At 49.7% G+C, this 25433-nt stretch overlaps 4 protein-coding genes across 4 annotated transcripts; 2 read left to right on the forward strand and 2 right to left on the reverse strand.

Moving 5' to 3' along the window:
- Positions 1–887: 887 nt before the first annotated feature.
- Positions 888–2970, reverse strand: FSUBG_6761 (meiotically up-regulated 80; the record flags this gene model as incomplete). The annotated part of the gene is made up of 3 exons (XM_036684994.1): positions 888–2119; positions 2170–2458; positions 2509–2970. 3 exons carry the CDS (start codon positions 2968–2970, stop codon positions 888–890), a joined length of 1983 nt encoding a protein of 660 aa, XP_036537723.1.
- Positions 2971–17117: 14147 nt separating this feature from the next.
- Positions 17118–17810, forward strand: FSUBG_6762 (uncharacterized protein; the record flags this gene model as incomplete). The annotated part of the gene is made up of 1 exon (XM_036684995.1): positions 17118–17810. One exon carries the CDS (start codon positions 17118–17120, stop codon positions 17808–17810), a length of 693 nt encoding a protein of 230 aa, XP_036537724.1.
- Positions 17811–18161: 351 nt separating this feature from the next.
- Positions 18162–21638, reverse strand: FSUBG_6763 (ELG1-like protein; the record flags this gene model as incomplete). Its single annotated transcript, XM_036684996.1, has 1 exon — positions 18162–21638. One exon carries the CDS (start codon positions 21636–21638, stop codon positions 18162–18164), a length of 3477 nt encoding a protein of 1158 aa, XP_036537725.1.
- A 552-nt stretch (positions 21639–22190) lies between these two features.
- On the forward strand, positions 22191–24951 carry FSUBG_6764 (uncharacterized protein; the record flags this gene model as incomplete). The annotated part of the gene is made up of 2 exons (XM_036684997.1): positions 22191–22370; positions 22420–24951. The coding sequence occupies 2 exons, from the start codon at positions 22191–22193 to the stop codon at positions 24949–24951; spliced, it is 2712 nt and encodes a 903-aa protein (XP_036537726.1).
- Between the last annotated feature and the right edge of the window lie 482 nt (positions 24952–25433).

Here is a 25433-nt window from a genome sequence, read left to right on the forward strand (position 1 = left end):
AGGGACGAGACTCAATCACCAGAGAGTTTATGTTCATGAAGTTAACGTTATAATTGACTGCTGCTTAACCCATTAACATGTGTTCAAACCTACCTCAGAAAAGTCAAAGTGTAAATTGTATGCCATGACAGGAGCTACAAATAACTGCTTAAGTGCCAGCGAGTAAAGCCACACTCGGGCACCATCATAGCCCTGTGCCGTTGAGCCACATGAGGAACTTATAAGCGCACGTATTGTCTAACCATAATGCCACCGACGAACAGGTAGGTTCGAAACACACACACAAAACCAGAAGCATCGTCCTGAGTAAAGCGCCCGTAATGTATAGCAGACTGTGGTGTATGAGCACGGGGTTGGCGCTTTTGGCAGAACCCTCTGTTGATTGTGATCTACTCTAAGAGTCATAACTGACATCCTGCGCGTCCGTCTATATACAGGCGATGTTGACGCCGACGTCATGCAGAGAAATCTGATGTTGGATGAACGCTGCGATTTGATGAGCTTTCCGTGAAGAAGCCCGATGCACGTGAAACATGCTTCATTGCCAACCTATATGGCCTCGCAGCATTCATCGCTAAAAAAACAAGCCAAACTCCAAGCCAAATGCGACCGAAAGCCCTGATGTCCTGATCCGTTTCCTTATGTAGTCCTATCCGGGAGACTATTGAACCCTGGCCTATTTCTTTCCTTCCAAACGCCTATGCCATGCGATGCTGTGATGCAAATTCGACCCCAAAAATCTAACGTCATAAAAACAAGGATGCAATGATCCGTGAAAAAAGTGCGAAACATACTTCAGATGCCGGGTTGAAATGGCCTCAGAGCTGAGGCTTACGTTGTGTGGTGCGGTGAGATTCATGAACGATCGCAGGGTAACCCTGCCATCCCTAAGACGGGTAGTGTCCCTGAGCGAGTCCGTGAGGGGGGAGGTTCTGTGGGTGACTGCGGTTATAAACCATAAATTCTGGGACAATGCCAGTTCGCAGGTCATTTCGTCGTCCCAGTGGCTGATAGTGCATCTGTGTTGGGGGAATAGGCACAGCGAGATGATATTGATCCAGTGAGGCCGAAGGTGGGGGGCACAAGAGCGTATTAACATGGCGCACAGGTTTGTACGGACTAGGTCGCTGTTGCAGGAAGACACTCGGCGAGTTGGAAATGGGAGTGTGCACCATAGGAGTGTGAACAGCCGATGCTTGACCGTATGTCTCAGTTAGAGGCGATGAGTTGAAGGGCCCCAGACGTCCAGGACTGTGTTGCTTGTTTGGCGTACCGAAGTTAACAGGTGCCTGAGTAGGAAAGCCAGCTTGCGCCATGGTGACACCCGTTGTTGTGGGAAGCGATTGCTTCTGCACCATAGCGGCGGGGCCTGATGGATAGACTGTTGACATGGCACGCATACCGGTCTGCAATGGAGGGAGTGAGACGTGAACAGGCGGGGCAACCTGCTGCGTAGGTTGAGGATACCCGTTGATATTGACATTGCCGTTGTTGAAGGGTGTCAGTGTAGGCTGAATCTGAGGCTGGAGCTGGGGTTGTCCGGTCACGACAGTGAGATGGGGAACAGGTAGCCTCGCCGGCTCAACGACTCCATTGGATCGTGGATTGGCAGCTTGGACCATCGCGGCAGCTGGAGCTCGTCCAGGGGGAACAAGTCGCTTCGCGGGGTGTTCCATAATATCTTCCTCGGGACTTCGCTTCCGTGAGACAGGGAACTGCAGGCTGGGCTTGGTAGCCAATGGAGAGACGGTGTTCGAGTGGTATGCAGACCAGGTTTGGGAATGACTCGAGGTAGGTGAGTAGTTGGTCGTTGTAACAGCCGGAGTAGGGAGATTGGCGGTGGGCTGCATCATAGCCGTCGGTGAAGCGACAGGCGAGTGATGAGACTTGTTTGTTGGCGAAGGAATATGAATCGGGGATGCTGGCAATCGCACAGCTCGCTCGTAGTACTCGTGGAAGCAAGAAAGCTTGTCCAACCAGCCCTCCCATTGTTCCTTTGTAGCAACCAAGTTGTATCGCATGTTGCTCAGGAACTCCACCTCCATGACATGGATCTCCTGCACATGGAAGGTTGACACTTCGGCCCAGGTCTTGTTCGTGTAGGTGTTATCATCCAAGACTGTGACAAGGTCAGTTCATGTCTGACACCCGTATTAACTCATCACTTACATTTGTTCCCGAGCATGAGGGCCACAGTCAACAATCGATATTCACTGCCGGCACGGCCCTTGATTTGAGGGGTTGACATCTTCAACCGGTAGATGAATAGCAATGCCAACAGGATGACATTTTGTGTCACCTGTGTCGTCGACAAAACGGTGTACACCCACTTCCGAAATTGGTCGTGGGGATTGGCGAGAGACGGTAACCGAGGGATGAGGGCATTGGGGTCTCTGACACGGATGGATTCGGCCTGCTTGAGTTCCTCAATCGATTCGAACCAGAACAAGCAAGTCATCTATTCCTATTAGCATTTTGAGGATTCCACATGTGTTTGAGATCGCATACCTGAGCAGCGAAATCGGTGAGGTTTCCACCTGAGGGGCTGATGCACTTGGGGATTTGCAGGCTATGGTAGACAAGCGACTCGGATTCGTCGTTGCCCCCTGACACAGTCGATGCAGGCGTTGAAGGCCTGACGGTCTGTACCAGGGCCTGCGACTCTGCTGAGATTGATCCATTTCGGTGTTGAGAGACTTGGGAAGTCGAATGTAAATTAAGCTGAGGTTGTGCAGGTTGCGTCGAAGGGTCATGCTGGTAGTAATGGTTATATGTGGTTTGTTGCGATTGTTGCTGCTGCTGTTGCTGTTGCTGTTGATCTTGTTGCTGGGTGGGATATCTGTAGTATTGAGATGCTCTCGCATCGGTTAGAGGAGCTGCAGGTCGGGCAGCCTGAGGCATTGCAGCGGGATAGTTGTGAATAGCATGATTCTCCCATGAGGCCAGCTGGGGCTGAAAGACAGTGCTCATTTCGTCAGTCGGGGGAGTCCTAAGCCCGTTTCGCGATACCAGAGTGTTGTTGAATCGAGAGTGCAGCTTTGGCAGTTGTATATTTGAAGGAAAGCTAGGTTCCCGGCTGCCTGAGCCGTGTGGAGGTGAGGGAGGAAAGTTCAAGGTCCCAAGCAATATACCAGCCGACATAGAGGCCTATGTGTTTCGCCTGCTTGCTGTTGGGCGAGGCAACAGGCGCAATCGCCAAATTCGATGTTAATTCGGGTTGGGTATTTCGTGAAAGCTTCACTCTCAAAGTAAGCCCCACTGCGTCACTGCGTGTTGACTTATTGTGCCGGCAAAAGAACAATTGAGTTTACCCCGCCGCCAAAGCCTTCATTCGTTTTATATTGAGAGCTTGGAGATAAAATCGGCGAATGAGTGTGTCGAGAAAAATGTGGTCTATAGATACTCTTGGAGGACCAGTGCCATGTTCGACTGGCACAGGCTGGCAGTGTACTCGCAGTAGCGGCTCAAAGCGAAGAAATTCGGCGGAGATCGTTCGTTTCCTGGATAACAGAGTGATTGTTCGTTTGTGAGATCGGACAGTGAGGACAAAGCTACTAGAAAGATAGCTAGTATAAGCTCGCTGCGGCTGGAGAGTAGTTGTATTCGCTTTGAAGATGGAGGTTGAGTATGGTCTTGGAGGACTCCCAGGTTAGGAAGTTTGGATATTTTGGTAAGGTAGGTAGCCAGGAAGGAATAGGTAGAAGAGAGAGGAAATAGGAACAGGAACAGAAACAAGAAAAGGAAAGAAGAAAAAGAAGCAACAACGGAATGGGCTCAGTCAGTCCATGGCTGGTGGTTGTGTGCGTGTATGTACAGACAGTCCTGTAAGGTAGTTGACTTCCATTCACTTGGATTAGACTTGGTAGTCTCGTCGTTCGTCAACCAAGTGTGGTTCTCTCTCCTAGACGCAGCCCAGTATAGTATAGCGCATTTAGCGTAGAGTACCTACAGTACCTAGCGTAGGGAGTAGAAAGTAGGGGTGTCCGTCCCCAGTTCAGACCTAGGTACCCAGACCCAGCCAGCCCAGGGCAGTCCCAGTGAAGTGGAGCCCCCTGCTTTTCCACTGATAGCCCCATTAAAGTACATGATCTCACCACTGAACAGACTAAGGTTTAGAAGTACCATCCTTGAAAGTGATGGAAGCCCTGGATCAGACTCAGACTCAGACTCAGACTCAGACTTAATGGGGTCATGTGCTGCCGTTCCGTTGGCCGAGAGTAAGTGTACATTTGTATGTATGTAGGTACTCTTTCGGTCATTCACACTATTTCATTCATTCTTTCACTCACTTACTCACTTACTCATTCATTCATGTTCTCAGACCTCAGACTCAGACAAGACATTGCACACGCACACCCGCCCGGCCGTCCCTAGGCCAGGTTGCGCTCCGTGTCCTGTGGTACTAGCCGGGCATGTATGGCTATACTTGTTAGTTCTCAGACAAACCCATACAAAGCCCGGTACCACCGACATGACAATCCTGTGTCGGCCATGTCGCGAGCCTCTGCTAGACCTGCTACTTCGGACTAGACCAGGGCCATCGTGGCGCTCTCCAGCTGACACCGCAACCAGCGACAACCCCGGCTTCCGTGAGGTGAGGTGCTTTGCCTTGTGTTAGCTCCTATCCATTATTACGGCTATCACACGCCCCCATAGCCCAAAACCACACGCCCCTCACTCGCCGCTAAAACTCCCAAGCTTCCTCCACTCCTCTCCAAGCTCTATTGGATACAAGCCCGCTAGATAGCGGAGTCCTGGGTGCTGGAACCTACCATTCATCAACTGCATTCTAAGCCCCCAGCTCAATTGTTAATGGAGCATCAAATTCGTTCAAAGTCGCCCCTGGAACGCCCAAGGGGTCGCCCGGTCGGTGCCGTGCTCATAGCTGTGGGCGGGCCTGACGGAGGCCTTGTAAGCGGCGGCGGGACCTTACTCAAGGGATACTTGCGGTATTGGTTTTGATATTGAGATGGGTATTGAATGTAAATGGATATGATGAGAGTGAGACTCGTAACGACACCTGCTCAGCCAGGAGGAATATAATAATAATAATAAAAAAAAGGCGGCAGATGAGTCCGTCGTCCCTGGAGGCCTTGAGGGATTGACATGCACACCTCTATGCACAGGTTGGATTCCTCTCAGCCCATCCACGAAGCCTGGGGCTTGTATCCGTATGCGAGATCCTTGATATGAAAGGATGGAGGTTTCGACAAGCACAACCATTGTGGAGTGTCTCTCGAATCATCAATGAAAGTTCATTGGGCACACGTCGGTTTAGGACTGGTACAAAGCCTATCATCCATCGGCCCTGTACGGATACAGTAAGTTACAGTGCTGCTGTTCTATGTACTGTAATAATTTGTGTTATGGACGGTCATATGTATCAACCTGAGTTCAACTCAGCATTTCCCTTTTAATTAGGTATTCATTGTGTTGCATGCTCGCTTGTCCAACAAGTCTTGAGCCATCTAAACAGATGGTGTGTCGGAACCTTCACTTATTTGTACTTACCCAACCCGCAACAGTGGTGCAACTCCATCTTTGAAATGCTGCTTGCCTCATGAGTTGTCCGTCAATCATGAGCTTGAACCCATGAGGAGCCATGAGGAGCCATGCCACGGCGCTTACTCCACTTCTATTCCCTGCTTGACCTTTTCAGGAACGTGATTGCGTGAATGAAGGCCGCGTGTAAATAATCACCAGGTTTCCTGCCCTATTCATTGTTGATGATACCGCTCCGTTCTCATTCATTGCCCTGTTGTGTTATGCTGTGCAGGTTGTGCCGTGCAGTGATCAGCTTTGGCTTTGGTTGGTTTGGGGTCGGCTAGCCGTGTTTTTAATATATTGAGGCGGCAACCATCGTTAGATTGCTAGACAAGTCCAGTCATGGTTCAGGAGAATAAATGCACCAGAACTTCCGGCACGGCATGCCTGAGAAAGGAACAAAAATGGTCACTGCTTTCAAGCCCGAGGGCAATAGCAGGAGCAAGGAATCAAACATAGCTGTCATGTACCCCCACAACAAGGGACAAGTCCATTCCCTTCCAAATGGAATCAACACCCATTCGCTGAGAGGCGCCGCAAATCTGTGCCGCTCGTCGAACTATTAACGGCTAAAGTAATTTTCTGCGTCTTTGTCACTCAGCATGCGAGCGCCAGCACCGTGCTTTAGATATGAGCATTTTGCTTCACCCCCGAGTCCTCATGACTTTCTGAGACACTACAATGAGCATATTGGGATTATGGCTGCACTCATTCTTTGGTGGTGTAGCGCTCGTAATACTCTGTATTGTATACGGACGCAGTTGGTGGGCCTGCTGAGCCAGCGTCCCTTCGGCAGATATTAGGTCTCCCGGATCCTTGGTCTGGCGCCGAGTCGTTTTCTACAGTACTAGACTGAAATTCTTTCCAAGTGGAACAAGGATATTGAATCCGTCTTATCGACCATTGAATGAGGTACGTAGTAGCACGTAGTTAGAAGCCACCGTCTGGTCCCATCCGATAACCTGGCATTGAACGGTGGGAATCCCTGCCGTTGCGGGTATTTCCCCCTCGCCCTGAGGAGGTGCTGGACAGCGCCATGAACGGAGCCTAGGGAGCCCAGCCTGTCATCACACTTCCAACAAAGAGAGACTAGGGATGATGATCCAAAAACTCAACCGGGGCAACCCAGAAGTGACCAGTTAATTGTTGACGGCACCGAATCTGCATCTCGCAGACCTCGAGCTGTGTCAGTCAGCCCAAGACAATACCGGCACGTCCGCACGCCAAGTAGTTGAGTTAACTTGTAGCACTAATAATCGACACATGGTCCGGAGTCGGTTTGATGCCCTCTGACAGAGCCCTTGTCAACTTGTTGCAAGCAAAGACGTATTCTGGTCTCAGATCGTCCTTCCCATTGAAGGGCGCCTGATTTCACTGAGAGCTAATAAATGCAGAATGTACACAGATGAAGAAAAAGTCTTCGTCCAGGCCCTGTGGTGCATGAGGCTTATTGCCGTTAGGAAGTAAGTCAATTGTGCACAAGCCTGTCACTGCATTCCGTTGGCTGCAACCTTGCTTGGCCAAAAACAACTGGCGTGCCCAACAGGCGCCAAGGAGACATGGACAAACCTTGGTAGCGGGTTGCGAGAATCAAGACTGGCGTCTCTAATTTCGTACAAGGAGGCAGGAAGACGATTCAGTAGCCAGCTTGATTGATTGCTGCGTACCGGGTACATGCATATGGACGTAAGTAGCCTTATTGTGTAATTCGTGACAGAGCCGAGGATTTTTCTGCTTATGTTGTGGCCAAGACTCTTTTGATGTTGTCTTATAACTTGCCAGTCAAAAGAATGCAAAATCCATTGATGACTTCAAAAGGAATCTTTTGATATGACATCGGCCAGGCTGACAATGGATCATCATGCAGCTCATTCGTCAACACTATGATGGCGTTCATCATCGTATTCTCGACCTCAGGTACCGGTCCTTCCCAGTCGTGAATATATGCAAGCCCAGGCCACTTACGCGCAGTAGAGGAAGTTCCCTTGCACACATTGCCAATAAGAGCGCCAGTGGCAAGGGAATGAATGACTTGTCTCGTCTCTCTTTACTTTTTTCTTAGCAGCGGAAAGCTCGAGAGGCTATCTCCGGCAGCTCGGGCAAGAGTGCAGTGCATACGAACCTGTAACGCATAAATCATTTGTAGCGAGACAGGCTTACCTGATCAGCAATAGCTGGCGGAATCGAGTACGTACGCATGTGGGCTTGGTACATAAAGTTGGTTGTATCCTGACGCGTGCCTGCGGTCGCCTCGTATGAAGAGCAAAACCATGCCGCCGCAGCCTACTTTTCTCGTATGTACGTGGGTGCAAAGCTCACGAAGAGGATGGTGAAGTGGGTGCTGTGATGACCACTTGAGTAGGTACGGAGTACATGCGGATAATCAATCTAGAAAATGAACGAATCAGTATGGTACAGAAGCCAGCCAACCATAGTGAGTCACTTATGACAGGGAAACTACCCTTGGAGATTACCCTTGCCTTTCCAATTTTCTCACTTTGGCGCAAAGGAGCAGTAGGGACTTTGGCGCAAGGATGATTGGTTGAATGTTTGAAGGAGTGAATCAATACATGTAATGGATACATACATCATGAGACAGTGACAGGCAGAGAACTAAGCGGATGTATGTCAGATTCAAATGTAAGATGATTTAGTTGGAGGACGATGAATTTGAGCATGGAACAAACCCCTTCCAAGGATCATCTTACCAAGTTTGTCCATCTTCTGTCGGCAGGAGGCAGGCAGGCACATACCTACATGGTACCTAGGGCCTAGATAGTGAGGTAGGTACTTACCTTACCTTACTCACTCGTATGCAGTAGCAGTTGCCCCATTGTCTTTAAACTTCCTAGGGGGAAGAAGACACGGGACCGCCAAGCCAAGCAACTATCAGAGAAGGGAGTTAGGATGGATATCGATAGAGAAAATTTTGGTCGATCACTTATAAAGGCTGTATCAGAATTTGATACACAATGCACCCCAAGAATGTGAGGCAGCATCAACATTTTTAGCATTCAGTGCAAGAAGGAACGATGCCTGCGATGTATCTCTCGTGTTGGTATTGGACTTTTCAGCATGCGTCAACACTGCTAAGCAAGGTAAAATACCTACCTACCTAAGGATCGGCAATCACTTCACTTCATGGATGGCCGATGGATAAGCTTGATGAGGAAGGAAAGCAGACTGATTACTACCTTCCCTGAAAATGGAAAGTGGGAGGAACGGTACCTCTTTCAGCCTGACAGTGCTATGATTGGTCAGAGCCTCTGCAATTGTAATTCTTGACGGCCCTCGGGATTCAAGAATAAACCGGCACCATTTGCATTGCATTTTATTGTCTGACAGTCATCAATAAGTATTTACTGTTATGTTGGGAAAACTAAGCAATGATATTACTCTGGTCGATGCCTTTCTGAGTTGTTAAGAAAAAGAAAGAAAACCCTCGGAGTTCCCCAAATCATCAGTTGTAAATACACCATTGCAAGGTACCTACCTACTGTACCTCGACTTTTGGGTCCTGATCAACGCACCCCTTGGCAGGGAAGGAAGCATCGAAAACCAAGACACCGGCGCTTTCCCACATGTGTCATTGGCTTCCGCCTAACCTCACCAGTCACCACCATTGGATCCCTACCTCTAGTACGGGCTGTAGCCAGCAGCTGTTTCTTGACTGAGAGGTCCTGTCGCTTGTCACTTGTGCACCTGTCAGCCGCCATTCTCATCCCCTCAACGCTATCAAAAAAGACCCACCATGACCATCTCATGCCCACCATGGCCTGTACTGGAGGCATTACAAATGGTGTTGGAGACGATACCCAGTTCCGGTCTCATCCTTTCTCAGCTCAAGATGCTACTGTGCAGTACAGTTGATACCTACCTCCATGTGATGTGTGTACTTGCATCAGCAGCCACGATGCGAAGAACCGATTCAATCGTCATCCGTACACACATACGTCCCTATATCACTGAGCCACAAGAAAGAATTACTTTCAGGCTCAAATCGATTTTGAAGATAGAACCCAAACAGGCGCTTTGACCATATCGACATTTGGAGAGCTTGCAGCGTCTGAGGCAAACACACAAAACGCAGACACGCTGCCAACCAACCATCGCAAATACAGTGGAGTCATGAACTGGCTTGGGCTTAGCCCATTTTATTTTGTTACTCTGCACTGTGATATTACTTGACTCTGTTTTCGCTGAAGCTTGACTGAAAAACACAACTGTGGTTCTCGTTCCCCGGTGTCGACATTATGCCACTTTGGGCTGAGCCGCTGCTGCATCCTCCGCTGTACCCGCCCTCAACACTGCATTGTGTTGGCCAAAGGCCCTGACGACATATGTTCGGTTCCAGTCTTGCTCCTGGTGTTGGAGGTGTGGGGTTGAAGAGTGCATGGTCCTTCACAAACGTAACCAAACTTGAGTTGATGAGCCTGCCCAGCATCTTTCGGAGACAGGCACATTTTGATATACGCCAAAGACTCATGTGCTCCGCCATCATTAACGATGCACTTGACGAGGCAATCGATATGTGCATTCAAGGCTTGCCATGCGGCCCTTCCGCTGAGCTGTACAGGGTGATCTAACCAACACAAAGGATCATGCTCCGAGACAGAAGACAAAGGGCTGTGCCAAATAATCACACTTACACATCTGCCGCCCAATCATGGCCGATCTTCACTGTTGGCTGACTCTGAGAGTCTCCAACAGCCTCCGCGTCTTTTTAGCTTCTGAACTCGATCAACCTAGGTATTCCCGCACGGCCGCCTACTCACCGTCAAGCATCAAATTGGGGCGCCGTCTTGTCTGTTGTTACTCATAGTCCAGCGCCAACCAAGACTGCCTTTCTTTTTGTAGGAGACGTTTTTGAAACTACGAATCCCTAGCTCGACAGCGCCGGCCCAGGCGCCATCTTGGCACTTCTATTATCGAAAAGCTTGCCTATCCCTGCGAATTCGAAATGAATGGCAACGCTGTGTGACACCCCTACTCCCAAGGATTTTCAGAGACAAGATGCCTCAAACCGCAGCACTTGTTTAGGCATATGAATCCGTCCGACTACGGCTACGGAATTCGCCCCGGACATGCGTCCACACATCTACAGCATTGAATCACACCATGGTCGCGAATACGGCATTCCAACTTGTCGGCCCCCGATAATTGATAACACCCGCGGGTCACACACGTAGCGGTCGGTGATCCGTGAATGCAAACGAGGCCAAGATTGAATACGCAATGTTAATACACCCCAGCATCGTACCTCGCCAGTGCCTTGTCATCGAATTTTTCGAGATCACGCAAAGACGGGTCGTTTCGTCGTGTCTGGCTGGTAGTGTCAGTCTCGCCCTGGGCTCTCATTGGCTTGGTGTCTCTCTAACTTCAGGAATACAGCTTCATGCGCACCCTAGGCTTGGTGATATGTGCTTAATTCTCGCCTACCACCACAACCAACCACCGGGCCTCAATGAGAGTCATCAGCTAGACGCTTGTGGTCTGGTAGTCTGGCTGGTCTGGTCCCGCCATCTTTATCACAACCTACCACATCGGCGATGATCCGTTATATTGGTAGATGATGATAATGAGACGGTTGGCAACAGCATTATTATGTGCAAGAGCACATCTTACAGCGCAACCCCGAGGTCGGCTCGGCAAATACTGGTCAAGATATAGAGTACTTGCTGTGAATCAACAGACAAGGCGGCACTGAAGGCTTCCGATACATCCCCTACATGGAGCTATAAAGTCAACATCCTGACGAAAGATGATGCTCTGCAGCTCTATCCATGAATCAGGTGGCTCACAATCCACAATAACAAGGTCTCAGTTGGCCCTGGTTCGCCATGAGCAAAGGCCACTCCAGCATCATGCTCCGCAGTGCAACTTTTGCGTTCGGCGTGGAGAGACGAATCGTATCCACTAACTTATTACAGATTTGCCTTCATTAGCAAGCCACTCACTTGGTTGCTCAAAGCCTGTTGTTGCGACGTTCTCCTTATCACTCCACGCCCCTCTGCCCCTCAACACGTACGGTTCTAATTATTTGATTCAAGCGTGAGGAATTTATGATGCAGGGATGCCCAGACCCGGTGGAAATCCCACGCTTACATACATCCCCCATCACTAATTGCTGTCCTACTGTACGGATACGTATGTACGGCCTACAGTCCGGTCTACGTACAACTTCGACGAGGGCTTTTGTAGAGATGAGGTGGCCAGGGGTCTGCCATCCCCTGCTTCGCTATTGATTAACTTTGACCTCTTGTTGGTTCAACATGACTCTTGTTCGGCTACGACACATGCTTTCTCCTCACCATCTTGGCGTTGTTCTTCTCAGCCCTCGGGTGATGATCAATTGATATCTCTGGAACAAAGGGTAAGCCGGCGCCGGCAACGTCACTTTGGCCGTGGCGTATGGTGAAGCCGGACGGTGATCTTTACTCCAAGTTGCTCATTATTGGACTTTCGGAGCAGTCCAGGCCATGCCACGACATATCATAGTTTGGGCGAGAGCTCGGCCTCAATTCGTCGATGGCACTACGCGACCGTTTCATAGGAGTTGTTGCGCCTTTCATCAATTGGGCACCTATACATAGTATGCATGGCCGATACCCTCTGTGTCGACGTTGAGTTTCGGTACAACCTAGCCAGATGGTGGCATCATCATCGCATAAGGGGCACGGTGGTGTTCATCTCTACTGTCTTTATTGGTATCCCTACCATGATCGAGGCTGACCTGAAACTTTGGGCAAGAGACTCGACTTTCCAGGACTTACCTCACCACTGCGTGCCACACAATACACAACAGTGTCTATATACAAGTAATTCATCAGACAAGAAAACTGACGAGGTATAACGGTTGTACGGGTTCAAAATAATACGGTGGTCTCAGTTCGAATGCTCATGATGAAAGACTGTCGTTGGCACGCCTGTTGAAACCACAGGGTAGGTGACGGTGATAGGACATCCCTGTATCTCTGGGGGTTTGAACCATTCGGACGGACCAACTACCAACCCGAACTTTGGCCCTCATGATGCCGCTCAATTCTGGATTTCGCAAGAGAGTTTCACGCTCACGTTCTGTTTAAGAAGGAGGGGGCAGGTGAACAAAATGTGGAGGCTAGTTGTGTATTTTGTTTCCTTATAGCCTAAGCACAAGTGCACCAAATTAGACGCACCGACATCATCAACCAATATGAGGAGGAGCGTCCAAAAGCAGCTTCAGTCAACATCTTTGCTTGTTATTTGTTTCCTTTGAAAGAGATGAGATCATGAGAGACACCAAACAAGGGGAATAGAGGGGTGGAAAAGACAAGATCCGAGGGGTCCTGGTTCGAGTAAGGCGTCAGGGATCTAAAACAAACAAGAGGGAGAGGGAGAAAGAGCAAGAGGGCCCATCAATAGCAGCCATTGGCCTCCAATCGGTCCATGCAAGCACTTTACGCGCGGCACGTTCAGCCGGCGTTTAGTCCAGACGGGGAGACTGACACCATGACCCGGGCCAATTCTTTCCCCTCCCTCGCATTGGCTTGTCTCGCTTTGCCTTGCTTTATTATCCGTATACCATCCAAGTATGTTTCTGCTCTGTTTTGGCTCATAGGAGTGATCTGATCTCATATGATCTTTCGTTGAAAATTACGCCTCCGTGTCCACGGTGTTCTGTGGCGGCGTTAGAATTTACTTCGCTTTGTTTGCGGGGCTCATGTTCGCTCGAGCCTCGCTCGTGCAGTCAATCCTTGAGCGGAGTCGGGGACTGGCTGAGCTGGGCTGAGCTGAGCTGAACCACATTGAACAGGGCTCAGCTGTGGTTGCGGCCGTGGCCAGGGCTGCGGCGGATGCGGATTTCCCCTTTGTTATCTCATGTGTCAGTTTCATGTGCACGAGGTGTATGCAGTACACGACTCGCAGTATTGATGTCCATTTCAAGGCCTCCCACCGTAAGGCTTACCGATTGGACAAACTGCCGCTCGTTTCGTTGGGTTTGTTCCCTCAAACTACATGTTCAAGCCTAGAACTTCCGTAGCCAGCGCTACCACTTCACAAGCCCATGCTCTCACAGTCCCTGCAACTCATGCTATAGCGTTTCGTTGCCTGTTTGCCTTCTGCATTCGTCTAAAAACTCTCTCCAGCTTTGAATTGGCACTTCTCTGCTCATTATGCCTCAGAGTAAGCCAAGTGGCGTACCCAAGGTTGATGCTGGCTGTGTTGAGGCCTGGAAAGTTCGAAATTTTAACAAGTATCATCTTATATATACTCCAGATACAAAAACAAAAAAAGACAGAGAACGATTCGTCCGTGGAATTTATGTGGATCTGTTACTTGCTAGGCTATGACGACTTGTGTCATGGACTTTCATGGGAGGACTCCCGCTTCAACACCTGGCAACAAGACAGGCACCAGCCGGAAAATAGGAGAACAGAGGCCTTTTTGGCTGAGTGTTTACCAAGAAAGAAACATTTTGGAGATCATCTGGAGTATTGTGCATTGCTGGGATTTTAGGATTTGTTGTTTTTGACCGATGCTGCAATGAGTGGCACCGTCAGACTTCAGGATATTCTTCTGTCTGTGAGAACACTTGAGAAATAAACGTATCTACGAGCAGGATGGCCCATGACCTGATTAATGTTCAGGCTCACCTTAGGAGATGTATACATGGAGGTATATCATCAAACCTGGTGGTGCTTGCAAGACCATCCACTCTGGCTTTAATGCCGCTCAAGTCAACTGATACCTTTAGGCTGACAGTGATCACAGTAACTCAAACAGTAACAATATTGAGATTGAATTGACAGTAATCGGTTTTATGTATGTATAGGCCGTGCTGGATTGCGTACCATGAGGTTCTGAGAATGACAAACGCTTCAATATCATGGGTTCTGTTGATATCGTTGCGTGGTGGTAAGACCATTGTCTCGCCAATCTCCCGGGCTGAGCCTCCGTTGCGAACAGCAGAGTGAGACCGAGCTGGTCTGATACAAGAGAAGGACATGGAAAGAGATGCGCATTGGAATATAAGGTCACCATATGTAATGTTGTGGACTGACCTGCCCCTCAACGAAACTCGACGATGACGCTGAAAGCGTCAACATGATGGGGAGAGACAAAAGTTTACTTGAGCATATGCGAAGAAAAATCTTGTGTCGTGACAAGGGAAACTTAAAGTCAACCGTCATGTCGAACCTTTTATCAAGGAGCATTTAGTGGCTACATAATTACAGTGATAAAGTGAAAGATCGATCTGATGGATGGGTTGTGGATGGACTGCCACAACATTCGTGGTGGTTACAGCTTCATGCCCACACTCCACGTAGGCACCACAACACAAACCTACACCAGATAGTGACCCTGTATGAAATAGAGATAAACTCATAATATGCCACCTTATAAATGGTCCCTAGTAAGAAGCGATACTGTTGTTCACTGTCTCATGGTTGACATGCGATTTGTACAAGGTCTGAGTAGAGCCTTTCGTATCGACAACCTAGAAGAAGATTAACCTGGTACTGACTCACTGTTTCTTGTGCGTTTGGCAAGAGAAAATCGTAATTTTGATTCCTTCCATCCGGTTTGATAAGGTGTTTCATGAGTCCTTGTCCTCACGTTGATGAAAAGTATGGCGAATATAGACTTTCGAACCGCAAGATCCGACTTTAGCCATAGTATATGGAGGGTATCTTGAATCAATAGATCTTGTGGTACTAGAGACTGTTTATGGCTTTACTGGGTCGACATCTGAAATGGTCAAGTTGAACACAACGTATATCGTTCAAGTACATGTGTAGAACTCGCAAATGGCTCAGGATGCATTGAATAGCCTCATGTAAGAACATCGAGGAATGAAGTCATCCCACTATAGTGAGAACATAAGTGTTAAGCTCAGATAGAACATATGTATCATGCCCGTTGATGTGGTGCTCATGCCTATCGTTGCTTCACCGAGGCCCAATATTAACAGGACCTTCGTCTCAAGTCTCCCAATGAGGTCACCACGTGTATGTTTAGACAGTCAAAACATCCAGGTTCTCGAATGAGGGGATTGTAGTCAGGTGACAAGGATGTGTCTATCAAAGATCCAATATGAAGACGCCCTACAACCGATAAGGTGGATGCTGATACAACCAGAGTCCTTAACGTGGTCCATATCGATATTTGAAACGCACCAGGAAGCTTTTGCCCGACTCCAATAACGATCTCGATGCTGACACCTAACAATGCACTAGATGCTTCACTTATTCGACTCGTCTCAGGTGAGAGTTGGCCGTGATATTGCATGGCAATCCGCACATTGAACAAAGTTAAGAGCATGCTCTATATCTGACAATATAGGAGAGACAAAGTAACCGGGCGACGCTTGCACATTCAAACGTCGAACGCCTTATGTAGGAACCCGTGTTAATGTCTTATGTTAGCCCTGCAAGCGCAGCCTCACAAAGACATCTATCTCACCCAAAGTGCAAATTGACAAGACATGAATATGCTGGAGTAAGACGAGAGAGATTATTGCCAGCTCATCAAAAACCTGCACTTTACCGCTCAGTCTCAGTCTCACGAATAGAGCATCGCCCAGTCAATTACCAGCCAGCAAATGACAAGACTGGATGAATGTCACAGAGGCGTGAGTGAGTGAGTGAGTGAGTGAGTGGTCGGATCCGCGGCATTGGGAGGACCCCTTGTAGTGTGACGTCGTGTGCATAAACAGGGGGTGTTTACGATGCAGATGCAGATGCAGTGAAGAAAGACTCCTCTATCGTATTTGGGGGAACTAATAGGATCAAATCCTCAAATCCTGCTTCGCCTCGTTGAGGGGGACGGCAGATGGAAGATGTATTGCTCAAGAAGGCTTATACTCTCGGTCTGGACCTGATTGATTCTCTCGTATCAGTTCGTCTCTTCATTCATTCACTATCATCATCTCCCTGCATGTATATCCCTCAGAGATCGACAATATCGCCTAAGCCACTGACTGACCTGTAACTTATCGGTCTGGGTTACGGTATTTTACTCATAAATCGACAGTGTCTCCCTCGGATGATCTCCATTCATTCCCCCAAGAGCAATTGTCAATTCCGTTCATCGTGATAGCCCCGTCGTGTTTCCGTCTTCTTGTACGTCATAACCTACCCAGTCCTCTTCAACAAGGACATCCCTGTTAGGTCTTTATAAGCATCAGCACCAGCACCAGAAGCACACTACAGTGAAAAATACCAGAGTCTTCCAAGTGCTTATAGAAGACAAAGTCCAGTTAGTTTCTTGTTGAGTCGTGGGTCCTGCTTCAGGTACAATCCTTACAGAACCCCCTCATCTGGCGCGACTGAGGACTGACTCTGACTCTGACTCTCCAACGTTAGAACGCTGGTCCTTGTCCAACAGAAAGAAAATTTGCTTCAGATCACCAAATAACAACAAATAAAACCCAATCGGGCACAAATCTTACCGCTGGAGTTGTGCCCTCCCTTACCGAGACTTATATATAACACTTTGAAACTTCAACTAAGTGAGACATACATACATACATACATACATACATACGCATACAGATCACTACCGGCACTAGCACTAGCAAGTCTTGGCCCATCATGCAGAACTCTCCTCGCTCTGGATCCTTCGAACGTCGCAGTTCTGTCCATGATAGAATGCCAAGCCCCTCTCCCATCCGATCGCCACTGTCTAGGAGCCGTACCCCTTCACCCTCGCGTGGTCGATCACAAGCACCTCGTGAGAGGCCTTCATCTCGCATGGTATCGCGCTCTAAATCACGAGCAAGACTCTCGTCTCGATCCAGCTCTCGCTCACCATCTCGTCGCTCCAAGCGCAGCGACAACCATCATCACCATGGGCTCTTCAAGACCACAGCTGGCCTCCTAGCTGGTATTGGCGTCGCTGCTGTTGTAGCCCATAAGGTCTGGCCCAAGGGTGTTCTGTACGGTGATCATGAAGACTGGGAGCATTCTTCCAAGCATCACCGGTCAGACCGTCCTCACCATCGCCGTCGCCGCTCACTCGAGAATGGTGAGCGTGTGGTTGAGCGAACAACTCGACGTCGTGGCGATGCTGTCTACTACGAAGAGGTTGATCGCAGGCGACCTCAGAACTTTGAGCGAATGCCACGGCCTGAGTATGAGAGGATGAGGCAGCCTGTTGAGCGATTGCCATATCCTGCTGATGATCACTATGTTCAGCCCCAACCAGTCTATGCTGAGCGGAGGAGGACCGTGGTCCAGCCTGCCCCAATGCACCCTGAGTGGTGGCATAGCCTGACAATGGGATGAGTTTTCATCCATTTTATTTATTCTGCTGTCATTTATGTCTATTGGGTGGTTTGGATGGAATTGAATTGCACTGCAACGGAGTTGGCTGAGTGTTCATTTGGCAAATTTTACGACTTTTATGCTACATGAGACAATGATTCGGCGTTCAGATACACATGGGGTTGATTTATAAATATATATTTTCAAAATGTGTTCTATAATATGCGTAGTTCTGAGACTATGCCATGCAATCACCGGTGAGAGACTCCCCAAAAACCAAGCCTGCCGTCCTATATGCGTATGTATCGTGATCCTTGCAACTCAATTCGCGTTTAGCATATACCGCACCACCCACTCAGGGTTCTGCCCTCGTTAAATGCTTGATGCTGGCGAGGACGGCGGTGAACTGTTGGGTAGACTCCCTGTTGTCTCCCTTGGCGCGGTTCTCTCCACAGCATCCTGCCAGCCCTTGCCGGCGGTACGTCTCACAAAGACCGTGTTGAGGGTGTCTCCAAAGTACCTCTCACGACGTGTAGTTCTCCTCTCCCCCCCTTCCATAGCCGAATATGCACTGCGTGTCGTGCGCATCCTCTTCCGCTTACCCCCCTCGCTTAGGAGGTTACTCAACTTAAGCCGCTCTTGCATCAGGTTGTTGTCAAACTCCACGATCCCGCGTACCCATGGCGCCACGTCTACGACGATGAGTTTTGTGGTCCTGTCAAACACTGATGGGTCAAGATAACTGGCCGCCGACAACTTCTCATTTATGGCAATAGGATCGAATGCACACGCAAGGTCCATGCGGCTCAGCGGCGCGGTTTGAGGCTCAAATGAGTGGTCAAGGGACTCAACCACTCGCTTCTCTGTGAGTGGTTCGAGGAGTGTCTTGGGAGTGTTGAGTTTGGATGAAGCATGCATAAGGCTTTGCCTTGCTAGGGATTTGAGAGACAAGGAGAGGTTGACACTCGATGAGGATTGCATCACCTTGGGGTCTGCCTCAAGAAGACGGCTTCCGATGATGAAATCGTCTCGCATCTTGATTGGCATTTCTGGCAGTTCCGGATCGATCATCTCCTGGAATCTGATCCCTAAAGTGCCGCTTGTCAATAGATCTGCATCGCTCATTGAGGTGCAGAATTCATCAAAGGCTGCAAGTGCCTCAAGCCTCTGGCTTCGTTGCGATACTTGTTGAGAGACACCGTCGGCCCACGACGGCAAATCCAGTGTAGTGTTCCACTCGCCCATGTCTAATGCCCAGGAGTCCCATGACTGTTTCATTGCTTCCTCCTCTGAGTCCAATGGATCAGGGCAGGTGGCGATCAGGTCACGGCTAATCCAGCCTAAGCCCTTGCAATAAGTGTCCTCACTCAGCACTCGTACTACATCGCCGTTTTCGTCTAGGTCGGTCCCTTTGGGCCAGCGCAGGCAGAACCAGTCGAATCCTCCCTTGCGATCCCCGACCCCGATTTGGCACCAGTAGTTGAGTTCTGTTAGCGAGGACCTGAGGTCGTTATTTCTAGACTTGTACAAGGCCTCGACAGCTGTGCGTCGTAGAATGTGCCCTTCGTTAGCTGCGGCGAGCAGACAGAGGTCGACAGCGAGATCCATAGGGGGAGGTGCGAATCGGAAAATGCCATGGAGGTTAAGGCTCTGGAGAGGCACTAGGCTTTCGTCGTTGCAGGTCATAATGAATGGTCGTTTTGATTGTGCCATCATTCCCATCAGTGTTGCCCAAAATTGCTTGTCCTCCTCATATAAGACGTCAACTTCTTCCAACAGAATTAATGACTGCTTCTGGCTCTTAGCCGAGCTGGCTTTTGTTGTTTCGGGCAACTTCTCCTCGGCGGGTTTCTTGGCGGGTGGTTTAGAGACTCTCGACTTTTGGAAAAAGGCAGTCATCGTGCCTTGCTTCCCGGACTTCAAATCCCGAGAAGTCTCATCTTCGTCCGTGGTTCCAGAACCGGGATCTGCGCGGTGTTGCTGAACAAGATGGTTCCGTGTCATGTCGCCAACCTTCTCCAAGATATCTTTGCCGTTGCGTCTACTTGCAGAGTTGATTTCGAATATTTCGAACCCCAATTCTTTGGCTATTGCGCAAACTGTTGCCGACTTGCCACACCCGTGAGGACCACTGATAACCACAGCATTCGTTGGTCTTCCCTGCTCCGTTCCGGTGTTACCATTTCGAACAACTGTCTTCTTCAGCAATCCTGAGCCGGCAGGTGCCCAATCGTCCTCGTTTTCAGAGATCTCATCCATCTCGTTTGCCTCCTCTTCGCTACTGACAATGAAATCATCTAGCTCATCCTTCTTTCTCTTCTTTTTCGGTGCTGGTTTTGTTTTTGACTTTCCCTTGGCTACTGTATTATCGGCTGTTGTAGTTACAGACTGAACTTTCAGTGTTTGTAGCCAGTCCCTTAGTAGGAGGGCCTCTTTTCCAGCCTGGAGAATCTCTGATGCTGCAGTTGGAGCGTACTTCTGCGTCCAGGTCAGAGATTCACACGTTGATCTATCATATGCAGAAAGGCTAGTCTCAAGCATTTCGTATAACCGGGTGACTGCGGGATGTGTTCTTCTTGGAGAGACCTCGGATGTGTCGCACATCATCACGTCATCATTATCGACGGTACTCGCCATCCGTAGGGTCCTGAGTTCTGACCGGATCCGTTCTTGAAGTTTTCGTCCACTTTCAAAGTGCCGGCAAGGCGTTCGTAGTTCCTTGGGCGCGGGTTCAAAACTATCGTGGTTCCTAGGAAGTGATTCTCGGAGAGCAGCAAGATCCATATTGGCGCAGAACCTGCCCAGCACAGACTCGTCGGGGGTGATTGTGACCGTAGATCCTTTGGACTTTTTATCCATATGCTCGCCGGATGACAATGAGGCAGGATCAAGTTCGAGATCAAAGCCACGAACATGAGCCATTCCCTTCGCTGGCCACAGAGGCTGCATAGCCCCAGGCACCCTGGTTACGCCAGTCTTGACGCCAAACCGCGGGGGTTGCTTGTTCACGATAAATGGGTTGCGAGGCTTCTTAGGAGACATTGGCGTGGACATGAATACTGTCTGTCGTGCCAAAGATGGCTGCCCTTTGGGAACAGATTGGCTTTCCGTTTTCGTGTTTTGCTTTGCCTTCCCAGTAAAGAATGGGTGTGTAGCCGTTGACATATCCTCTATTTTGGCCATGCAGTCCTCTTTTGCCTTCCTTCCTCTTCTCTTCGGCGGTGTTGGTGGGAACAATATCTTGCCTTCCAGGATCTGGGTTATCTTATCCCCCATATCTTTCCGGTTGGCTTCGTCACGTCCATATTTCATGCATACCATTCGAGATGGGGGGCTCTTCGATTTGGGCTTTGGGGGCGATCCCAATGTCCCTGTCTTCGGGTTCCATTTTAGTACTTTGCCCTTGACATTGGGATCCATATTGCTCGAAGGATTGGATTGTGAAGTGGCCTCGGCGGGTTTTATAAATGGGATACTGATCGGTTCGGGTTCCGGTTTGGTAGACACGGGCTCTTTCAACTTGATTCCAAGACTCTGCTCAATAGTCGCGTTCGAGTTACTTGAAGCTGCGTCGCCCTGGCGTTTTCGTCGTGGTCTCTTCGGTCCAGGCGCATCTTGTAGGAGAGACGCGTCGGCCTTACGACGTCTTCTACTGTTTTGAGCTTCTGGAACTGGCTCAGCGTCTTCGTGAGGAGTTTCGCTGCTCAAAACTTTAGGCGATGATTCTGCGCTGTTCGGGGGGTTGGCAACGTCGGCAGCAGGACCTTTAGTAAAGAAAGGGTGGACTTTCTTCACCTCAGGTTCCCTCATGCCTTCCTGGGCCATCCTCTCGACCAAGACCGATCCCATTGATGCGTCGAAAGCTGCGGTAGTTGCGGTGTCAGCATGCAACGAGCTGGAGATTTCGATGTCCTAAGCACCTTTAAGCTTGACGTTAAACCACCATTTCACGGATGCAACACCGCAATATGGATTCTTAGGATGGCAGAAAGAAACAAGGTTTAGTAAGCTTTTATAGTAATAGAGAATAAGATTCCAATGCTAGGCGAGCCTTTGTCTTGATGCGAATGAACTGAAAGCGTTGCCCGTGGATATAGTGGAATAAAGAGCTTAGCCAGGGTACGCGTTAATGGAAATGGTAGAAACCACTGAACGCGTCGATTCGCGCTAGATACGTACCTTCGCTTCTAGGTATGTCAGGGATCATTTTTGGTGGCAGGCGTTTGAGACCCACTGATCCCCACCAACGGAATTTGTTTCGGCCCGCTCCAACTTTTTTTTTTTGTGAAGCTTCGCCTGTCGATCGCCAAAGGAAAAAAGTGCAGGTCGAAAGTCTAGATACAACGAATTGTATCTCTTTCAGCCCACGGTATTATTCACCATTACAGTACCGTAGTCGCCATGGCTTCCGAGTATAGAATACACAAGCCATTTGTGCTGGCGACCCTCCCCCGACCCTTGGACCATACTGAAGGCCGCATCGTTGCGCGGGAGGTATATGGCTTGCGCGATGGTCAGAAGAAGAGAAAGAGGACAGAACTGGTTGTTGGTGTGGACGGAGAAACTATTAGCATCTACGATGTATGATTTCTCACCAGATTTTGGGTAGGCTGTTGCTGACTTTGCACAGGTTCCGGCTTCGAGATTGATCACTTCTTATCCTATTCCTCCTCAAGAATCTTTTACCTGCGCTCCTTACTCGGTCAGAATCCGACGAGCTGGATCCAACGACGTTTCCCGATACACATATGTCTCTACCCGCGATTCTAGAGGCCAGAATATCACTTTGTTTAAAGATGTTGTCCACCAGGATGGCAAGACTACCTCCACAACGACCGCCTCCCCCGTTCTGAAGTCTTCAGCTGTTCGATACTTGACATGCTCTTCCAGTGTGTCAGAGACCTCTAGTACTGGCGATATGATTGCAGTCTGCGAAAATGGAGAGTTCATTTCACTTTCCTCCGAAACCCTTGCGATCCAGTGGACCTCACCCTCCAAGTCTGCATTGCAGGAAGCTATCGCTACCCAGATCGAGAGCTTCGAGGTGGACTACGTTACCTCGGGCACGCTTGCCGAGTTCAGCGAAGGGATCTTCAAGGATAAGCCTGAGATATTCAGTGCGCTACCTAAAACACCTGCTTCTGAGCCAGAGCTGGTTGCGTTCGTGTCCAAGACATCGAGCCAGAGCCAGGAGAACCGTCACTTGGTTGTTCTCGCTGTCGCCGCAGGCACCTCGACAACGTCTGACATTCAGAAGCTATCACCTCTCGAGATCGCTCCCATCGGTACTCCCTCGCCCCGTGGCACTGATAAATCCACCTACCAAATTGATGTGCAAGCAGCTTTGCTCATGCAGCTACAACAAGGCGCTCTTAATATTTACGACCTTACCACTCCTGTTCCGAAGCTCAAGTCTGTGGTGCATATGGAGAACGCTGTATCTTTCGCTCGTTTGTCTCGGCCATTTGTCTTGTCGTGCTCGCTTGAGTCAATCAGTCTCTACAACCACCAGTATAGATCCATCCATGCCAATGGACCACTCGATCTTTCCGAGGTCCTTGAGGAGGATGAGAAGCCCCAGTCGTGCCAGTTGATTAGCTACCTGCGAAGTCAGGAGCTAGCCGTGGCCCTGATTGACAACGTCCTGGTCTCAATCCAGATCGAGCCCCCTAAGAGCCACGGCAAACGACGCAAACAGGGTCTTCTGATCGACTCTATTGGTCGTGGAACGGCCACTGAAATCCCAGCGAAGAAGGCCAAGACTGACAAGCTATCAGCAGACTTCTCCAAATATGTCCCTGGCTCGATGACTGAGCAATACATGAATAAGCTTCGCAAAGAGCTCGAAGTTGCAGATGCGCATCTTACGAAGGGTGACCTTGGGGAGTGGGAAGGTCTCCTACGGAAGAGGTTTCGGGTGGGCCTTCGATCGACGAGCGAGAGCATCGATGCAAAGGAGAAGGACGCCCAGGAACTTCCTGAATGGGAGTGGCACACAGGAGGCGACTCATACACTGTTGTGGATCGACGCTGGGTACTCTATGCGATTGGGCGAACCTTTTCCATCTCTACAACCGAAGCACCGGAATCACGACCTAAGCTGCAGCTGATTCTACCCGACACGAACGTCACATCCTACTTGGTTGTTGCTGGGCACCTGACCCTCTCAAATTTGAAGGCCGCATTCAGAGAAGAATTGGATGTGGAAGCTCTCGACAGCAAAACCATTGTTAAAGACCTTCTGACAAGCTTGACTGATGCTGACCCATCCATGACGCTGGTGTTAAATTACCTTCAAGCTACTCAACTTGGCGAACTGGAGCTACTTCTGGCTATCCGAGCTTTGATGCTTAATCTTGACCTCATCGCTGATCCCAAGAAGCCAGCTACCAATAAGCTTTTGAAAGACGAGGCACATGACGGGGCTGAAAACTACGAGATGGACCTTGACGATCTTGAGAGAGACATTGCGATCACGGAGTACTACCTTGGAGATGATAGCAGCAGTCGTTCACGGGGACTCACGTTGGCTTTCGCTAAGCTATGGCGGCTCCCAGCTGTTACCACGGTCAAGGCCATCCGAGCTACGCTGAAGACGGAGGAGATACTGTCGCTAATCTACACCCTACGAGTGGAACTTGTCCGAGGTGCGTGGACATCGCTGTACATCGACCCAACCAGCTTTGACTCCGAGGGTAACGACCCGCCCCCGGACGGTGTGATCACTCTGATCTCGGACCTTCTCGGTCGGTGTATTGATGCAGTCGGCGCTGGAGGATGGTTGTTGAACGATGCCATCTCAAGCGATAGATCTGAGACAGGCGATCTGTTGACAGCACTCAAGCTTGAGGTGACTGCGGCTCTCGAAGGCCTGGAGGAGGCTGTGTACCTCAACGGCATCGTTGGCGAGGCAGTACGGTTCGGCCTCGCATCTCAAAAGAGCGGCGCCGGCCGACAGCCATGGAACACAAACAACCCAGTTCCCATGAAGTTGGAGGGTCAGGAATCTCGAATGCTCCCGTTGGGCCTCAAGACGAAGCAACTGCCAACCAAGAGCAAGGTTGTGTCGGGCGGCGAAGTGGTGCAGCGAAGCACCCGAGAGACAGGCCAGCTGATCAGCCGCAAGGTGGAGGCATACTCACTCGAGAAGCTAACAATCTAGAGTTATGGAGAAAAGAAGGTCTTCGAAGAAGGCAACCAGAAGAATGCGCTACGGAGGCTCTCATCTGGAAGCACGTTCCCGGTCTGCGACACCACATGGTATGCGGCTGAAAGATTGCAGTATTCATTCTGAAGCCAACGGAGCTAGTCCTAGGGCCTTGCTTATGTTGGAGGGGTTCCAGGATCGAAGAGTCTATTGGAAGAACATAGGCGAGCCTACGCCCAGGAACCGTGGTGAAGCATAAAGAGACGCGGGGCAGAGCTCAAAGCTAAGGAGATCGGCTACCCACGGCGCACGTTGGAGCCAAGAGGGGAGGGGAGGGGGTAGGTGTTAATGTGTTAATTAGGATCACATGTTGATGAGATTTTGGGTTATCAGACAAAGATGTTTGTTTACAGCGATATTGTGAGGTCAGCATAGCAGAGTTCGGTGGCTGCATATGGCATCTCATCTACCGATGCAGTTGCAGAGAGATAGAGACA

Source organism: Fusarium subglutinans (genome assembly GCF_013396075.1).
Source record: "Fusarium subglutinans strain NRRL 66333 chromosome Unknown NRRL66333_c0000075, whole genome shotgun sequence".
NCBI classification, from domain to species: domain Eukaryota; kingdom Fungi; phylum Ascomycota; class Sordariomycetes; order Hypocreales; family Nectriaceae; genus Fusarium; species Fusarium subglutinans.